At 51.3% G+C, this 19,522-nt stretch overlaps 1 protein-coding gene across 1 annotated transcript in view; it reads left to right on the forward strand.

Moving 5' to 3' along the window:
• NT5DC1 (5'-nucleotidase domain containing 1) overlaps positions 1-19,522 on the forward strand; it is a 1,710,051-nt gene that overhangs the window by 1,538,810 nt on the left and 151,719 nt on the right. Inside the window, exon 11 of the mRNA XM_069607866.1 lies at positions 14,120-14,288. Coding sequence (XP_069463967.1) covers positions 14,120-14,288 — 169 coding nt within the window. The remainder of the gene's footprint in view (positions 1-14,119; positions 14,289-19,522) is intronic.

Genomic DNA, 19,522 nt, shown 5'->3' on the forward strand with positions numbered 1-19,522 from the left:
GCAGCTGAGTCTAAGTGATTACATAGGATTTTGTGGTCAACTAGATCAAATGCCGCGGATAGGTCTAGTAAGAGTAGTAATGCAGTTTTCCCGTTGTCTCTAAGGGTGTCAATTTGGGCTTTCAGATCAATGAGCGCCTTTTCAGTCCCGTGTTGGGGTCTGAAACCTGATTGTCGAATACCTAGGAGGTGGTTTGTTTTGAGGTATTTTTGTATTTGTATGTATGCTGTCTTGTCTAGTATCTTGAGCAAGAATGGGACGGTGGTAATGGGTCTATAATTGGTGGGAACACAAGGGTCTAGGGAAGGTTTTTTAAGGAGGGGGAGGACCCAAGCCTCTTTGAGGTTGCTGGGGACTGTTCCTAAGGAGATGAATGGCGAGAGGTCTCTTGACGCATCTTTAATGATTTGTGGGGGACAGAGGTCGCCCTTACAGTTGGATGGTTTAAGGCTGAGAATGATTTTTTCCACTTCTAGAGTAGAGACTTTGGAGAGGCTGAAACGAGCGGTATTAGGTGTGGGGTGTGGCGGTGAGGGGCTCGGGGAGTGGTTAGTGGGGTTGGTTGGTTTGGTAAGGGAGTCTTTCTTGTTTTTAATTTTGGTTTGAAGGCCTGTGACTTTATTGTTTAGTGCATTTTGGACACTAGTGCACCATAGTTTGTCCTTCACACAGGTATCTGGAATTAGCACCAGTGTTTCCAGTTCTTTGATGATTGTAAACAACTCTTTGGTACTGGAGTTGGATTGAGCAATTCTCTGGTTATAGGATTCTCGTTTGGCAGCTATGATTTCTTTTTTGTAATTGGACGTTATTTTATTGAGCATTCACTTATTGTGGTCTGTGGGAGACTGTCTCCAAGCTTGTTCCAATTTGCGTTTTCCAATCAAAGCACTTTGAGATGGCTGGAGAACCATTGGTTGAGGTGCTTTTTTGGTTTGCATTTTCTTAATTTTAGTGGTGCAATGGCGTCTAAGGCTGTGCGCATGGTATTGTTATAGCCTTCTACGAGGTTGTTGGGGTTGGAGGCAGGGAGTTGGTTAAGCGTTGGGAGGATAAGTGGGATCAGTTTTTCCACTGTGATATTTTTCTTGTTTCTCGTGGGGATGGCTGCGGCTAGCGCCATGTTGGTGGTGGGGCTTGAAGCTTTGAGGGAGAAGGAGAGGAGATGATGGTCAGACCAAGATTGAGGAGAGTTATTCATGATAGTTGCTGCGCAGTTGTAGTCTGCTATCCAGTCAAGGGTTCTCCCTTTGTTGTGGGTGGGGCCAGATACTTTTTGTGTGAAGCCTAGTTCAGACAGAGTGTTGTTGATGAGGGTGACCTGGTAGTGTTTGGGGTCTTTGTAGCCTAGGTTGAAATCTCCTAGGACGAGGCATTCTGAGGAGTTTTTTAGGTTGTCGGTGAGGATGGCACTGAGATCTGCCTCGAAAGATCCTAGGGGTCCAGGCGGTCTGTAGAGTAGGTGAATGGATATTGTTTGGGAGTTAGCAGTGGGTAGTTTAGCTGTGAGTGATTCGCATGATGGGAGGGGTGCAGCGGAATCGAGTCTGATGTTAAGGTGAGTTTTGGCAATGACGGCCAGGCCTCCGCCTTAAGTTTCAGTTCTATCTGCACGGATGATGGTGTAGTCATTGGGGATGGCTAACGAGAGAGCTGGGCCTGCGGCTGCATGGAGCCAGGACTCTGTTATGGCTAAAAAATCTAAGTCTTCAGCTAGGATGAGGTCTGCAATGTCTGTAGCATGGGCAGTTATGGAGCGTGCCTTAATGAGGGCACCTTTTATAGGTGGGGCGGTGGCTTTGGGGCTGGTCGTTGAGTTGTGCGCTTTGTTTTTGGTTGTCATAATATTGAGTGGATTGGGTTTGAGTTTTTTCACCGTGATGTTAGCGCAGGTGCTAATGGTAGTTTACCTTTGTCAATACCCTGTTTTTCGGGACTTTAGACTTTGTCCCCTTTGCGTTAGCAACCCATTTCTGGGATGAGACTCCAATTTCACATTCAGTTAGACTCCCAATGTTCACGGGATTCACTTTCCTGTTGCTTTCACCATGCGGGATTCACTTCCCTTACTTTCTCAAAATTGCAGATCAAAGTCTTTCGATTGTACGAGGATTTTACTACACCTCCAGTATGACCACTTTGACCTCTTTTGGCGGCTCTCCTACGGCCTTCTGGTTTCTGCCACATATTGGTGGTTCCCTCTGCAACTGGTCTCCCCTCAACACTTTTACAGTTCTTTCCCATTTCATTGAGCTAAGTTAAAACTTGCCACTTTGCGTTTCTCATTCAACACAACCCGGCTGTTATCGGTTCTCCCCTCGACTCACCAGCTGTGATCAACTGCTTGGCTTTCTGCTTTACTGGAGTCAAGGCCAGTACCACGGTAGCAAGGGTTTCCCTCGCTCCCGCTTATCAGCATCAACATCTGCTGCAAGACACTTGTGCTATTGTCCGTGGTCTTAGGCTCTCCTCCACGAAGGTTCCACGGGTCTGGGATGAAAAGGGCAAGGTCCCTCCTCACCACCCTCTTGCTTCCCGTCGCCTTTCTCCTTCTCTTGAACTGCTGCGCCAGATTAGCCGTCTTGTCATGCTGTCTGCTGTGCTCGTAGTGTGCTTTCTGAATCCACGTGATCCGACCGCGGCTGAATTTGCCGCGGCTGGAAAATTTGCATGAGAAAGGTGCAAACTATGAAAAGTTTGCACCTTTCTCATGTGAAAAACATGTACATACTCACACCCCACCCACACCCACAACACACCCATTACACACCCCCACCCACACCCTCAACACACCCCCGCCCACACCCCCAACATAAACAAACCCCACTTACCTTGTCTTCACGCTGGTTCCCTGCTGCGCCAGTTCCCTTTCACTTCCGTGATCGGGAACCAGCGCTGCAGGGTCCTTTTCTTTTTTTTTACTTTTACGGGGCTGCAGGGGTTTCCCCCGCAACCCCTGCTCACTATACTGTAAAGTAAAGTATAGTGAGTGGGGTGTTGCGGTGGACACCCCCACACCCCCTGTTTTTTTTTTTTCTTTCTTTTTCGGGAGTGCTGCGGTGGTGTCCCCCACAACACCCCGCTCACTATACCACACAGTATAGTGAGCGGGGTGTTGCGGGGGACACCCCCGCAGGCCCCGCTTTCTTTTTTCTATTTTACTTACCATGAAGGTTCGAATGGGCAAAGAAATGCTACCACCAAAGGTGCAAACTTTTGGTGTTCGAACCTTTGGTGGAAGCATTTTATGGACTTTTTGCCAATGCAAACCTTTATAGTCGGTAAAAATGTACAAAACCGTGCTTTCTTGCTCCACCCTTTATCCCTGTGGGGAAAGGAAAGGGCCGTCAGGTGTGTGTGATTTTGGTTAATTGCCTGACTTTGCCTGACCCTTGTATCAGGACATGTCAGGTAACCAACATTAACATTGGTCCGTTTTCTATCACAGTAACAATAAGTATTCAATAAAGAGGGTGTTAGAGGTTTTGAGTGTCCTACGGGGTAGGATGGGGAAAAGGTGTCACAAGTAAGAAAATGGTTGGTAGACTGAGAAAGACAGGCTGGATAGGATTTGTGGGGCAAACAACCTACATGGTAGGATGGAGAAAAGGTGTTAAAAGAAAGGGGCTACTGCGTCTCACGCATCAGTGTCCTACCCCCACTCCCTGAGGACCCCCATCCAGGTGATTCTCCCCCACTGGTCCACCCGCAGGAACTGGATCCAAGAGCGATGGCCGTGTCCTAGCCACCTGGATGACAGATCCTCTGGGACTAGCTAGGGAGACACCTTCAGGTTTCTCACATATGGGATTATTCCGGGGTGCCCCGTGGGGCCATGGAGTGCCACCTGTGCCATGATACAGGGCCCACAGGAGGTATATGGGGTATTGCCAATGTCCCCCACTGTAACCCTAGCCTCATGTGTAGGAACATTCCCAATAACTGGAAATCTTGATGGCAGCCTGGAAAGCACAAGTATGCTGTTGAAAACCTAGAGGGTTGGAATGAGATGTGAGCTGCTTGCAGATGGGCCTTCATGTGCTGCTTCGTGCTGTTATTGGGATCTCGTTTTCAGAGAGACAAACTTTACAGACTGCTCCATATGGGAAGAACCAAAGGCAATGCACTTAAATGCGCAGAGTCCAGCAAATGCCAGAATAGATTTTGGAAAGATAACTTAAAATATTCAGGGTAGAAAAGGAAGCAAGCTTTACAAAGAGTTGAAGGATTGTGAGTTGCTAGTAGAATGATTCCAAGATGTGGACCCATGTAACCTCTGCTTGCAGAGCCACAGAGTGGTCCACTGGCCAACATATGTCAGTGGGGTAATCAGTAGTTTGTGCAGGAAATACCCATCACTAGACCTGCTCATACCACTTGCGCAGTTGATCAGTCAAGACATTTACACAACAGTGACCACAGATCTATAAAAAGGGAATACAGCAAATGGGAAGTTTTGGCGTTAGGCTTCAGAGTGCGGAAGTGCAGCTGCAGATTGGCACATGGTGGTGCGATGTGGAGAATGGAGGAGAGGAGTGAGAGTGGAGTGGAGTGGAGTGGAGGAGAGGAAAGTGAGTGAGGAGAAGAAAGACACAATGAGGAGGAGGGGGAGGAAAGGATAGTTAATAGCAGGAGATGGATAGTAGAAGGAGTTGGAGAAGAGACAGTAAAAAGGAGGAGGAAGTGAAAGCATAGAGGAGATGAGCGGTGCAACATAGGGGAACAACGGGAGTTAAGATTTGGAGTGCAAAAGTGTGGGAGCAAAATAGAGTTGGGCAATACTGCTAGGAGGTGAAGGAAAGTAGAGAGAAGGAAGAGATGGGCAAGGAAACATAGAGGTGGGAGTTTAGAGAGCAGGAAGTGAAGAGGAGCAAAAGGAGGAAGAAGCAAGAAGAGGGAGGGAAGAAGGAAGACGGGAGCATCAAACAGGGAAGGTGAAAGGAGGAAGAGCAAATGGGACAATATTGATTGAGAGCTCAAGGCCTTAAAGAGACTCCTGAATTGGTGAAGCAGGATACCCAAAACACAGCACAGTCCTGGTTGGGAGGGAGGTGAGGTTACCCATTACCCCAGGGTGATATCCCAGGAATCAAACACCTGACCCCACCAAGACTAACTAGCTCTCCAAGGATGGTGGTTCCAACTTAGCTACAACTCCTGGTGGACCAGTGCAACATCCAGAGAGGTCCAGTGACTAGCAACAAAGACCCAGCAAAGGCCAATAAAAAAGTGCAGGACACAATGAATACCAGAGACTGCAAAAATAATTATTGTGTTTCCACTAAGGAGGTGCCTGCAAACCAAGGTGGTAGGAGCAATGTATTTGGGCTGTGACCTGTCTGGCAGTGAATAACATAGACATTGCTTTGAACTGTTACATGGTCTTAAATCTTCTGTTGAATGTTTGGCTGTGACATTGCACTACTTGCGGTTGAAGTAGTGCTACTGTCAGTATTACTGTCATTTGTGAGTAGTAGCACCAGTTGTACCACTAGTAGTACTGCTGTAAACATGTGTTGTTGCAATGCAACAACCGATGGTACTACTATCCCTACTGTTGCTGATAATACTACTACTGCTATTACTCCTCCTCCTAGTACTACTCTCATAGGTAGGGCCTGGGTTTTATTTCTGTTGCTACTCATAGTTATAGTACCACTCCCACTTTACTGGTAGTGATACTACTACTAGCCCCAGCTCTACTAGCGAGCTACCAGAATAGTGACAGTAGTAATATTAATGACAATAGTAGTACTTGGCACACTTGTAACAAAAGTGTCACCAGTTGTATTACCTGTAGAAAAAGCAGAAAACCAAATATTTGTTCACGGTCCAGGAGTAGTAATAGTAGTTGTTGTATTCTAAGTGTTTGTGTACGAATAGTAACCTCAAAAGGATTGAAGGTGGTTATATAACAATAGTGTTATCAGAACAGTGTAAGGGGACAGGTTCTCCATGTATGTCCGTTTGGTATGGGGGCAGGTTATGTTATGTTATGTTAGCTGAACTTATTAAGTGCACGTAGACAACAAGGGCACCTTGGCGCTAAGCTATCACGGAAAGGCCAGCCGGGGGACCCAATTTAGAATAGTAAGGTTTTCAAAAAACTGCGAAACTAAAGATGGTCCTTTTTATTTTTTAAGCTCTTTTTATTTGCATTTTTTTTCACCAATACAACAGCACATTGTGTGCTAACAGTAAACCAAGAAGTCTATCCCCCGTCCCCATTCCCCCCTAAGGAGAGAAAACATCAAACCCCAACAAAACAAAACTTATAGCACAGTTTATCGAGGTGTAGTTTCTTAGTCTCAATTCGTTAGTTAGTCCAGCAAGTTCATGCAATTTCCCATCAAACATTCTCTCCCCTCACAGAGCCTCCATCTACGGAGTTTCTCATGATTGGGGGCAAGATGTCCTTTGGTATTTGAGGTTGAACAATTAAATAGTGTATATATGGTCCCCATATGTCTCTAGGCCTAACCTGGGGTGTACTAATCTGCCATATTCTACCTCCATGTCATTGCAATACTGGATATCTACGTGCCACTGATTTAGTCTTGGGGACCGAGTCCCTCCCCAGATCATTTCCACCCGCCACTTTGCAAGGAGCAGCAACAAACCAGCCAGCAACCTCATGCCTCTGGGGATGTGTCTAGTATAGCCCAGAAGTGCAGTTATTGGGCTCGGATCTAGCCAGTCCCCCATTATTTCCCCCGTGTTCTGAAGACCCTGTCCCAGAAGGACAAGACCATTGGGCATCCCCACACCATATGAAGGAAGTCAGCTGATGTATCTCCTCACCTCGCACAATTTTCCGAAACCGCTGGATAAAATCTATGTAGGGCTGTGGGTGTTTGATAAAACTGATGCAAGTATTTAAAATGAATCAATTTGTATCTAGTGTTTAGTGCCACCCTCCTCGTTTCCTCACAGCAATATCCTCATACTGCGTCTGATATCTTACTTCCCAACGTGATTTGCCATCTTTCACTGAGGTGGGTACCTGTTTGCAATTTGGTTTTAAGGCATAAACTGTACATAGCGGAGACCACTTTGCCATTCCGACCGCCCTAAAGCATCTTGCCTAATATAGAAGCCACCTCAGGTTCCCCGGGGAAGGTCGAAAACCTCTGTTTCAAAGAGTTTCTCAATCTTAAGTATTGAAACGCATCTAGAGATGTAAGTTCTCCTCTGCTCCTCAGCTCTTCCAACGTTATAAACTTACTGTTCAGAAAGAGATCACGAAAACAATTCACTTTCATCCGATTCATAAAGGTGACATAGCTTCTTTCACTGGTTAGGGGGATTCCTGCTATGTATATAACCCGCAAGGTCTGGGAGTAGATGGCCTCGCCCTTGGACTTATGCTCAATTCGAGTCCATGCCTTGCAGGTCAGATCTACCAGGTTGTTTACCGGATTAATTCTGTCGGGTGCCATCAGGAGAACCGATCTTAGAAGGAATGGTGACGCCAGTGCCCTCACCACTTCCACATGCCTCCTATCTACCTGTTACCCATACTAATATAGAAGGAACCCTGCTTGGACCACCTCATAATACGTTTCACAATCTGGAAGTGCCGAGCCCCCCTCACCTATTGGCGCAGTGAGTTTGTCCCAAGAAGTCCTAGCCTGTTTCCCTACCCAGATGAACCTTAGAACCACCAACCTTAATTCCCGGAAATACTCTCCAGGTAAATTAATGGGACATTAAGAAATACATGTAGAAACCTGGGTAACAGTACCATCTTGACCAAAGAAATTCTCCCGTAGAGGTTTAGAGGGAGATCCTTCAACCTTCCCACCGTTAATTTGTACTCTGTGATAATTATGTACATATAGGTCATGCAAGGCTCGGGCAAGATATATCCGCAAGTACTGAGTGTAGTCTCCCTGCCATTGGAACCCCCACCTGTCCGCATAACTATCAACATTGCCATTAAGCGGGAAAAGAACCAACTTCGTGGCATTTAATCAAAGCCTGGAGAAATCTCTGAATGCCAGTACATCCCACATGATCGGGTCTAGGTTGCTGTTGGGATCTGTGACAAAGACTACCATGTCATCCGTGTAGTGGGAAACCACCACCCTATGAGTTGAACCCCCCCTGTGTATAAGGCGTTCCCTAATCCTCTCCGCCAGCGGCTCAGTTGCCAATGCAGACAGCAACAGCGACAGGGGACATCCCTGCCGAGTGCCCCTTTCTAGCCTTATATTCAAGGTGAATTGGCCACTTACCCAGACCTTAGCACATGGTTGAGTGTAAAGCAGTGACACTAGTGAGATAAACTGTTCGCCCATCCCCATTCTGCGCAGCACCGTCAGCAGGAATGGCCATTCCACCGAAATCAAATGCCTTTGTGGCGTCCAGAAGTGCGGCCACCACTGGGTTGCCCTGCTGCTCTGCCGTCATCAGCCCAAACATCCTGCGCGGACCGTAAGAGGTAAAACGTCCCGGTATGAATCTGGATTGATCCGCCTTAACCGTCCTATGTATCAGCGGTGCTAATCTGGATGTCAGTATTTTAGCCAGAATCTTATTGTCCAGGTTAGTAAGGGATATGGGCGGATAGGAGGAGCAATCATCGGCCCCCTTCCCCAGTTTAAGCAACACCACCACCACTGCCTCCCTCAGGGATTCCGGCAGCCGACCGTCCCTCAGACTCTAATGGTCCATTTGTAGTAAATAAGGTGCCACCTTCTGGGCATAGAATTTATCAAACTCAGCTGTATATCCATCAGGCCCTGGGGACTGTCCCAATGGAAGAGATTTAATTGCTAGCAACACCTCCTCCAGTGACACAGGTCGGCCCAACCAATCTCTTTCCTCGTCTTTGCACCAGTACAGGGCCACTTGATCTAAGTAGTCACCTATCTCCTGTTTGGACACCGACCATCAAGACGAGTTTAATTGACCATAAAACCTAAAGTTCTTGGATTATATCCGAGTCTGCAAATTTCTCCACACCCTGTGCATCCCTTATTGACAGCACATGATTTTTAGTGTCTTCTGGTCTGGCAGCTCTCGCCTGTAATCTTCCCAGGCACTGCCCCTCCCCATATTGACGCACCGCTGTTTTCCCCAGAAGGAACTTCACCTCTCTCTGTGCCAGTTCATTAAATATGTGTAACTGCGTTTTGATCTCTGCCTGTCAGTGTGGGGTTGGCTGTCTCTGATTGTAATTCTCGTGTACGGGTTTCAGTGTCTGTGAGTTCCCTACGGATTTGTTTCACCACCCCGGCTTCTTTGGAAATGCTTTCCCCTCTGATGACGCATTTGAAACATTCCCATAGCGTCTTAGCTGACTCCACCGACCCATCATTCATTTTAAAAAAAAGTGTCTATTGTTTTTGTCAGACCCTCTCGGAACACCCCATCCGGAAACCCCTCACTTTTAAATACCCAGGTAGCTCGATGGTCAGTAGCACCGGGGCATGGTCTGATAATGTGCGTGCCAAGATGGATACTTCAGTGACGCCCCCAACCAATGTATTGGAGACCAGGAAATAATCCAGCCTAGATGCTGAGTTGTGAACTGAAAAGTGGAACGTGTATTCCTTTTCCCCTGAGTTCCTGGTCTGCCAGACATCATTGACTTCCCACACCCAACACATGTCCTGCAGATTGAATGTGACCTTAGATGTCGGACGGTGAGCCTCCCCGCCCCTGCTGCGTCCCGGTCTGGTTCCATAACTGCATTGAAATTACCAGCCCATATGAATTCCCCAGATGGTATCTCGGTCAATTGATCGCTAATCCACTCCAGGGTATCTATCAGGTCCTGATTCAGGCCGTAGTGGTTAAGCAAAGTGTATAACCGACCTTGAATAGTGCCGTGTACCACCAGACCGCTCCCCTGTTGATCTCTGACCGTCTTAATCATCCAAAACCCAACCGGTTTATGCAGGAGAATACACACCCCTCTAGAGTATTAGGGGTAAGAGGAGAAATAGCGGTGACAGCCCCAGTTCCACCCGAATTTCGGTTCCCCACCCAGCAGTAAATGCATTTCTTGTAAAAATGCAACATACAAATGATGTCTCTACATATATAACAATACTTTGCAGCACTTAGACAGACAGTTCAGGCCTCTCACATTCTATGTAATACTCTTAAGTGACCCAGTCAGGATTTACCTCAAATAGTATCTCTCTCCGGAAGTGTAATGTTTACATAGCCTGAATTACTATGACCCACCTCTGATTCTGAAAATAAAGCAACCTTCGATTTCTCTGTGTTGTCTTAACAATAACCCCAACCCTGATCCCCCCCCATTCTCCTCACCAGCAGCCCCAACCTGCCAGTTCCCCCCACCCGTCCACCCAAAGAACACAAATTTGCTCACGCTTGGGGGCCCACCCAGTCATCCCTGCGACCAGTCCTTGATTGTCACCTCATCTGCCAGGGCCATCGACATCAGCCAGTGTTTCCTTGCTGTAGTTACTCCAAGTTGTCCCAAGGGGGTTCCCCCTTAGACATTGTTATATCTGCTCCACGTAACTCTAGGTAAGTTCTCAAGGAATGAGTTTGCCTCCCCCAGAGTGTAAAAGAACAGCACTCTGCCACCATGTTCAATCCTAGGTTTGGAGGGAAACATCATTGCGTATCTAATACTCCTCTCTATGAGTCTTTTCTTCACATCGATAAAGGTTTTTCTGGATGTTTCTACGTTGTCGGAAAAGTCAGGGAAGAGCCGGATCTGCACATCGTGGTACCTTAGAGAGCCTATCTTCCTCGCCTTCCACAAGGTTATGTGCCTCTCTCGATATTTCAGTAAACGGGCTATCAATGGGCAAGAGGGGGCGCCCGGTACAGGTTTCCTACCACTCGGTATGCAATGGGCTCTTTCCACAATAAAGACAGCAGAGAATCCTTTGTCACCCAGAACCTCCTTCAGTAGGTCCTCCACCATTGACTCCATGTTACACTGGTCTGCTGCTTTGGGTACACCAATTATCCGCAGGTTGTTCCTACAGGACCTGGACTCAAAGTCATCCTGCTTATCTGTCAGTTCTTTCACCGTTCTCTTAAGCTCTGTTAGGTCCCGCTGCAGAGTTGGCTCCATCCTCAATTGTAGACACTCTACCCTCAACCTCATCCAGGCGCTCACTTTGTCTATCCAGGCGGACCTGCATGTGATCCACCTTGCATGTTAGAGTGTCCATTTTACCATTGAGGGATTGAATGCTCATTTGGACCTGATAAAGCATTCGTTTGATGTCACCCAACACTCCCCCGGGTTGGACAGTGTAGTCTGATGGGTCCCCTCATGGAGTCCTTCCTCTATAGGTGAGGATTTAGCCAAAAGTTAGGATTCAAAATGCAGTTTGCTCGATTTGGATGCTTTTGACATGGTGCCCGCTTCGGATCGCGACCTGTTTTATCTGTCAGGATGCAGTGTTGTTCACTCGGTCCCGGGTCTGGTCGTGTACCGGTCCCACTTCTCACACCAGTCACTGTGTCGAGAACCCAGCGCCTCCCGCCATCTCTCTCATCTGCCACAAGATGTACCAATCGGCCAGGCTAATTCCACAGGTTCCACACGTACAGATTGCCACAGTTCTCACCAGTCAATAACAGAGGTGGTGTTTTCCTGTGAGCTTCTCCCCACATGCATCCGACGGGAGCAGATCTCCCCTCCAAGTGTCCTTAAAAGATTGTGTCAGACTCCACTTCCAGGGGTTCCTTCCCTGGGCGGCACTCCCTTCACTGCCACTACTGGTTCCCCCAATGTGGCATCCACGTTCAACCCAGCTATGCCGTGGAATGCCTCTCTGCTGTGCCCACCACTACAGCGCTTAGTTCAAAGGGGCCGACCTCTCCCCCGATGCAATCACTGAATTAGGGCCGTGCCACAGCCAGGTCTGAATCAGTCGCTCCTCCACACGCTGCGCAGGAGAGCCGTAAGCACCCTAACCTCCACCACTCGTCCGGCCCATCCCGCCGGCTCCACATCTGCTATGCGGCCTCACTGTGCTTCGCAGCGCTGCTCTTTCAGGGTCTTTAAGTCTGCTTCCCGGGCACCACAGAGCTCTGAAATTGCTTCCAGCTAGCTACCTCATGATCTCACATCACACGAGTCCCACGGCGAACATACAGCTGTACGCATGAGGCAGGATAATGACCAGATTGATTTGGGTCGCTCTGGAGTTCACGGGCCAACTGCCATTTTGACTGTGCTCTCTAGCGCCCCCCGAAGATGGTCCTAAAGATTCCGTATTGGCAGCTCATTCCAGAGCTTTCCAGCTGCAACCGAAAAGGATCGGCCACCCAGCCGGAAGTGTCAAAATGTAGAGATAACCACTAGATTGGCTGCCTCAGAGTGAAGAGCCTGAGCTAGATAATAAGGCGTAAATTTGTCTTGTAAACACTCAGCACCCAGATGATAGTAGGCCCGGTGTACAAGACAGAGGGCTTTACATTTGATCCTCTATGCTACCGGGAGCCAATGCAGAGTACAAAGCACCGGGCTAATGTGTGCACCATATGGCGAGGGTAGTCAAGACTATATCTATTGGTGGCAGGTAGATAAAAAGGTATATTCATATGTATGTGAAGGGGCAGGATACACGTGCATTAATTTAGGTCTCAGTGCTGTAACATGATTACAAGGTATATAAAAGCGTTGATTGAAAGTAAAGAGATGCAGCATTGGGCCTCATTTCAAGTTAGCCGGTCTGGATTTAACGATGCCGGTAGAACCGTACCGGCCCTGTTTTCCAGACCGGCTAACTACGAGTTCTGTGCTTGTGTGGTGTTACACCCGCCAGGTCTGACCTGGCGGGCGTAACGCCACCGGCCGCAGACGGATGCGAAAACACCGGCACCATTACCAAATGGTGCTGGTGTTTCCACTTCCCCATTCCTGTGGAAACTCCTATGGGACTGCACCGGAATGGGGATTTACAGAATGCCGGCTCCGGAATTACCAGATCACTGAGGTGGTAATTCCGGCAAGTTCAGAGCCGGTAAATCCCTATGGGTCCGGCGGCAGCCTGCCGGCTTTACCACCAGGGCTACCGCCAGACTTGTAATGAGGGCCATTGTCATGTTCACCTTCCCTGCTATAATAGTTCTGCTGACACCACTTTCTCTTCTCCTTTGATGTCACTTCCTTCTTCATGGATTAACTGTAGTTCACAGAATGGAAGAAACACGTAGAAGAATAAGAGCAAGGACGCAAAAGAAGGTAAAACCTTAAAAGTAAGGCTTAACGTAACTCATTACAAGTTTGGCGGTATTTCAGTGGTAAATCTGGTGAAATACTACCAAACGGAATTACAGTTACCACCACTTGGTCCTATGGAGTTACCACCGGATTTCAAGTGGTGGTAATTCCCCATTTTGTGAGTCCATTGGCCTCCATGGGGATTTTTGGTGGATTTATCTACCACTTCCAACGGCAGTAAATCCGCCAAAAATTATAAATTGGCAGTGCAAGAAACCGCACCACCAAACATGTAATGAGGTCCAACTTATTTTAATTGTGTACAGACTTTGGCCCTTTTAAGTTGCAATGTGATTTTGCAGCTTCATTCACACTGTGGGACACATGAAATAAACGCTGATTTGAAAAGTACAAATCCAGTTTAATTCTGTGTCTAGATAAGACATTTTGTGCATTTATTTTCTATAGTCTGTGGTATGGTTTCAGGCATTGGGCCTCATTCCGAGTACGGCGCTAACCAATGGCGCTATTAATGCCTTGGTTGACGCCGTACCCGGACCAGCAGCGCCGTGGTGGATGGCGGAATCACCGCCGCATTCCAAGGTTGGCGGGGCGGTAATTCCCCATTCACCAAGGCTCTTCTCCATTCCCAAATGAGCCCCCATAGGGCTCAATGGGAATGGGGAAGATGCAAATAACGGTGACCGTTCATTACGGTCACCTTTATTGGCTTGGAGGCCCCTTTGCGCCCTCGACTTTAACACCTGCTCAAAGCAGGCGTTAAGGGCGAGGGCGCAGAGGGAACTCGGAGTATGGCGGTAAGGGATTACCACCACCGGTCTCGTTACCGGTGGCCGCTATCCCTTACCGCCATACTCGGAATGAGGCCCATTGTTTGCTAAATGGAATGACACACTTTGCTCACCCTTGTTAATCCTTTTGTTGTTTCAGACTGAGGAACCCAAAGCACTGTATTCTGCTTCGAAACAGTGGGGCTCACTGTTCGTGGATAACCTCTCGAGCGGGTCGAACGGAGTAGAAACCTTTGTCCCAACCTGGTTTTGCACCTGCATCAGAAACTACAGCACAATTGCAATTCCAAGTATCGAAGCAATAGCAGGTAAGGGGTGGCAGCCAGATCTGGTAAATAGGGGCAGAAGGCTGTAGCTTTTGAAGATATGTTTACTGTTCGCTCTCCAAAATTGCATGGTAAAAGAGCCATTATAGTTTTTGCTGTGTTTTGTTTTGAAGCTCGTTCAACTATGTTCTTTAGCTCTCTGATAATGTTTCCATTCATTGGGCCTCATTCCGTAAAACCTGCAGGTTGCCGTCTGGAATGAATTATCGGCTCCGGACTTGCCGGGACACTACAGCCCCAGTGATCCGGTAATCCCAGAGTCGGCATTCCGTTACTCCCCATTCCCATAGGACTCCATGGGAATGGGGATCGTGGAAACAACGGCATTAGGGTGCCGGTGTTTCCATTTCCGTCAGCAGGCGGGTGTCGTTACTGCCGCCAGGTCAGATGTGGCGGGAGTAAGGCCAACCGCCTGCAGAACTCGTAGTTTGCCCGTCCGGAGACAACGGTGGCGGCGGGTTTACCGCCACCTTTGTTTCCGGACGAGCACACTCTGAATGAGGCCAATTGAGTGTTTTCTTTGTGTGCAAGTTTCCCCATGCCAAGCTGAGATAGTAATCCATGTCATGTTTTTTTCTTGGCATTCTGGGATTCGAAGTCACGAATTTAAAATGGAAAAGAGGAAACTACAAGTAGAAGAATTCCCTAAAATACTGTTTCCATGATTTTTTACAAAGCTGCTACGGTTGGCATTTTGGGCTTCACCACTTTCTTTAAGCATTTTCTGATATTTCTCTGTGAGGTAGACAGTGCCTTTCAGTGGTCCGTTGCCTCATGCCCAAATAAGTATTTTCATGGGCACCATCTTGGAATGTTTGGGGTCCCTACAGATGTTATGTGCCAGCCCATTTTAATGTTCCTGTTCAGTGTCCGTTTTCTATGTGTGTGACACCGTTGAGCTGTGGCAGGTAAAATTGTAGTGGAACCTTTTATTTGTATGTGTTTTTGTGTTTTTCAATTGTGAACTGCAACATATAATATGTTGATATTTTTGTGATTGAATTTGTGCATTATGTTATGGGAGAACAAGCTATTGCAATTGATTCCAATACGTTTTTCTGAACTCCTAGTGTGGACTGTATCATGCGTTGCTTTTTCCAAATCAGTCTGTGACAGTCCTTGATGGTATATTGTACTGAACAAGCTTTTCCAAAGTTGAACAGTTCAGTTTCAGTTTGCCAGCCACTGTTTTAGGCCCTCTTCACAGTCCATCTTGAAACTGATTTGCACACATTACCCGGGTACTTCTGAATTGCATGAATTGAGACAGCAGCAAAGTGACCTTTCTTTTTCTCTCCCTCCTTACTATTCTAAATCACCCTTCCCTTTTCTAGATCCTCCAGAGCCCTGTAGACCGTGCAAATGGCAGAATTGTGAAACATATATCCCAATAACATTACATAAAAAAAATATATAACATGGCCACGGTAGTGGCCATGATGTTATGGTTAATGTGGTGTTTCCATAGGAAGAGCACTTTTTTGGAGGCTTATAACTTCGCTCTCCCTGGACGAATCCTCACCAAACTTTGCAAAAAAAGTATTTGGGTCACTCTGAATTGTTGTGCAAAGTTTGGTGAGGATTCGTCCGGGGGGGGGGCAAAGTTATAGGGGGGATCCCAAAACTTTTTTTTTTTCCATAATGGGAAAAAACTTTGCTCACGCCTACAGCCCAAACCGCTGGACGGATTTACACCAAGTTTGCAGCAGGAGCGGTGGCTTGGTCCCGAAAGCGTGCTTTGCTTTATTTGGTGTAAATCCGTCCAGTAGTTTTTAAAAAAAAATGACAAAAATGTAAGTGAAAAAAATTTGTGATATCTGTGTTCGCTTCGCAGACACACTTCCCTGTTCGCTCCGCGGACAGGACTGTGATTGGGCAAGCAGTGTGCGTGATGTTCGCGGACATCTGACGTGCTCTCTCATTGGATGCGGTGAAAGCGTGCAGTGCGTCTGGCTTCAGAGACGCCCGCCATCTTTGTTCCTCGCCGCCTGCACAGTAAGTCTTGTGTCTGTCTCCTGTTCCTCCCATCCCCGCCCATGCCCGTGTGTCCTTCGTGTCGCTCGCACCCCCACTCATGCTCCGTGTCTCCCCTGTTCCTCGCCATCGGCACACGGTGGCCAGCGGAGGGCCGAGGAGCGGGATCTGCCTCCTGCACATGAACGCTGTGTGTCTGTCTCCCTCCACCCCCCGCTCATGCCCCGTGTGTCGCTCTCCCTCCCCCCACCCCCCGCTCATGCCCCGTGTGTCTCTCTCCCCTTCCCCCCACCCCCTGCTCTTGCCCCGTGTCTCTCTCCCTCCCCCCCACCCCCGCTCATGCCCCGTGTGTCTCTCTCCCTCCCCCCAACCCCCGCTCATTCCCCGTGTGTCTCTCTCCCCTTCCCTCCACCCCCCGCTCATGCCCCGTGTGTCTCTCTACATCCCTCCCACCGCCGCTCATGCCCCGTGTGTCTCTCTCCCTCCCCCCACCCCCACTCATGCCCCGTGTGTCTCTCCCCCTACCGCCCACCCCCGCTCATGCCCCGTGTCTCTCTCCCCTTCCCCCCACCCCTTGCTCATGCCCCGTGCGTCTCTCCCCCTCCCTCCCACCCCTCGCTCATGCCCCGTGCGTCTCTCCCCCTCCCGCCCACACCTCGCTCATGCCCCGTGTGTCTCTCCCCCTCCCGCCCACCCCTCGCTCATGCCCCGTGTGTCTCTCCCCCTCCCGCCCACCACCCGCTCATGCCCCGTGTGTCTCTCCCCCTCCCGCCCACCCCCGCTCATGCCCCGTGTGTCTCTCTCCCTCCCGCCCACCCCCACTCATGCCCCTTGTCTCTCTCCCTCCCCTACACCCCCGCTCATCCCCCGTGTCTCTCTCCCCTTCCCCCCACCCCGCACTCATGCCTCATGTGTCTCTCTCCCTCCCCCTCATCCCCGCTCATGCCCCGTGTGTCTCTCCTCCTCCCGCCCACCCCCGCTCTTGCCCCGTGTGTCTTTCCCCCTCCCACCCCCACTCATGCCCCGTGTGTCTTTCCCCCTCCCGCCCCCGCATGTCTCTCCCCCTCCCGCCCACCCCCTGCTCATGCCCCGTGTGTCTCACCCCCTCCCGCCCACCCCCCGCTCATGCCCCGTGTGTCTCTCTCCCCTTCCCCCACCCCCCGCTCATGCCCCGTGTGTCTCTCCCCCTCCCGCCCACCCCCCGCTCATGCCCCGTGTGTCTCTCCCCCGCCCGCCCACCCCCCGCTCATGCCCCGTGTGTCTCTCCCCCTCCAGCCCACCCCCCGCTCATGCCCCGTGTGTCTCTCTCCCTCCCCCATCCCCGCTCATGCTCCGTGTGTGTCTCCCTCCCCTCCCGCTCATGCCCCGTGTCTCTCTCCCCTTCCCCCACCCCCCGCTCATGCCTCGTGTGTCTCTCTCCCTCCCCCATCCCCGCTCATGCCCCGTGTGTGTCTCCCCCTCCCGCCCACCCCCGCTCTTGCCCCGTGTGTCTTTCCCCCTCCCACCCCCGCTCATGCCCCGTGTGTCTCTCCCCCTCCCGCCCACCCCCCGCTCATGCCCCGTGTGTCTCTCCCCTTCCCCCACCCCGCTCATGCCCTGTGTGTCTCTCTCCCTCCCCCCACCCCCGCTCATGCCCCGTGTCTCTCCCCTTCCACCCACCCCCGCTCATGCCTCATGTGTCTCTCTCCCTCCCCCCACCCCCGCTCATGCCCCGTGTGTCTCTCTCCCTCCCCCCACCCCCGCTCATGCCCAGTGTGTCTCTCTCCCTTCCCCCCACCCCCGCTCATGCCCTGTGTGCCTCTCTCCCTCCCCGCACCCACGCTCCTGCCCCGTGTGTCTCTACCCCTCCCGCCCACCCCCCGTGAGTCTCTCCACCTCCCGCCCACCCCACGCTCATGCCCCGTGTGTCTCTCCCCCTCCCGCTCACCCCCCGCTCATGCCCCGTGTCTCTCCCCCTCCACCCTACCCCCTGCTCATGCCCCGTGTGTCTCTCTCCCCTCCCCCACCCCCCGCTCATGCCCCGTGTGTCTCTCTCCCTCCCCCCACCCCACCACCCCCCGCTCATGCCCCGTGTGTCCCTCTACCCTCCCCCCACCCCCGATCATGTCCCATGAGTCTCTCTCCCTCCCCCCACCCCCGCTCATGCCCCGTGTGTCTCTCCCCCTCCCGCCCACCCCCGCTCATGCCCCGTGTGTCTCTCACCCTCCCAGCCACCCCTGCTCACGCCCCGTGTGACTCTCCCCCTCCTGCCCACTCCCCGCTCATGCCCCGTGTGTATCTCCCCCTCCCGCCCACCCCCCACTCATGCCCCGTGTGTCTCTCCCCCTCCCGCCCACCCCCCTCTCATGCCCCATGTGTCTCTCCCCCTCCCGCCCACCCCCCGCTCTTGCCCCGTGTGTCTCTCTCCCCCCTACCCCCGCTCATGCCCCGTGTCTCTCTCCCTCCCCTCCCGCTCATGCCCTGTCTCTCTCCCCTTCCCCCCACCCCCGCTCATGCCCCGTGTGTCTCTTCAAGCTCTTGCCCCGTGTATCTTTCCCCTTCCCACCCCCGCTCATGCCCCGTGTGTCTCTCCCGCTCCCCCCCGCTCATGCCCCGTGTGTCTCTCCCCTTCCCCTCACCCCCGCTCATGCCCTGTGTGTCTCTCTCCCTCCCGCCCACCCCCCGCTCATGCCCCGTGTGTCTCTCCCCCTCCCGCCCACCCCCTGCTCATGCCCCGTGTGTCTCTCCCCCTCCCGCCCACCCCCGCTCATGCCCCGTGTGTCTCTCCCCCTCCCGCCCACCCCCCGCTCATGCCCCGTGTGTCTCTCAAGCCTCCCGCGCCGCCCGCCAGCTCATGCCCCATGTGTCTCTCCCCCTCCCGCCCACCCCCCGCTCATGCCCCGTGTGTCTCTCCCCCTCCCGCCCACCCCCTGCTCATGCCCCGTGTGTCTCTCCCCCTCCCACCTACCCCCTGCTCATGCCCCGTGTGTCTCTCCCCCTCCCGCCCACCCCCCGCTCATGCCCCGTGTGTCTCTCCCCCTCCCACCCACCCCCGCTCATGCCCCGTGTCTCTCCCCTTCCCCCCACCCCCCGCTCATGCCTCATGTGTCTCTCTCCCTCCCCCCACCCCCGCTCATGCCCCGTGTGTCTCTCTAACCTCCCCCCCACCCCTGCTCATGCCCAGTGTGTCTCTCTCCCTCCCCCCCACCCCCGCTCATGCCCTGTGTGTCTCTCTCCCTCCACCCACCCCCGCTCCTGCCCCG

Source organism: Ambystoma mexicanum, chromosome 4q, assembly GCF_040938575.1.
Source record: "Ambystoma mexicanum isolate Mex_15411 chromosome 4q, UKY_AmexF1_1, whole genome shotgun sequence".
Lineage (NCBI taxonomy): Eukaryota > Metazoa > Chordata > Amphibia > Caudata > Ambystomatidae > Ambystoma > Ambystoma mexicanum.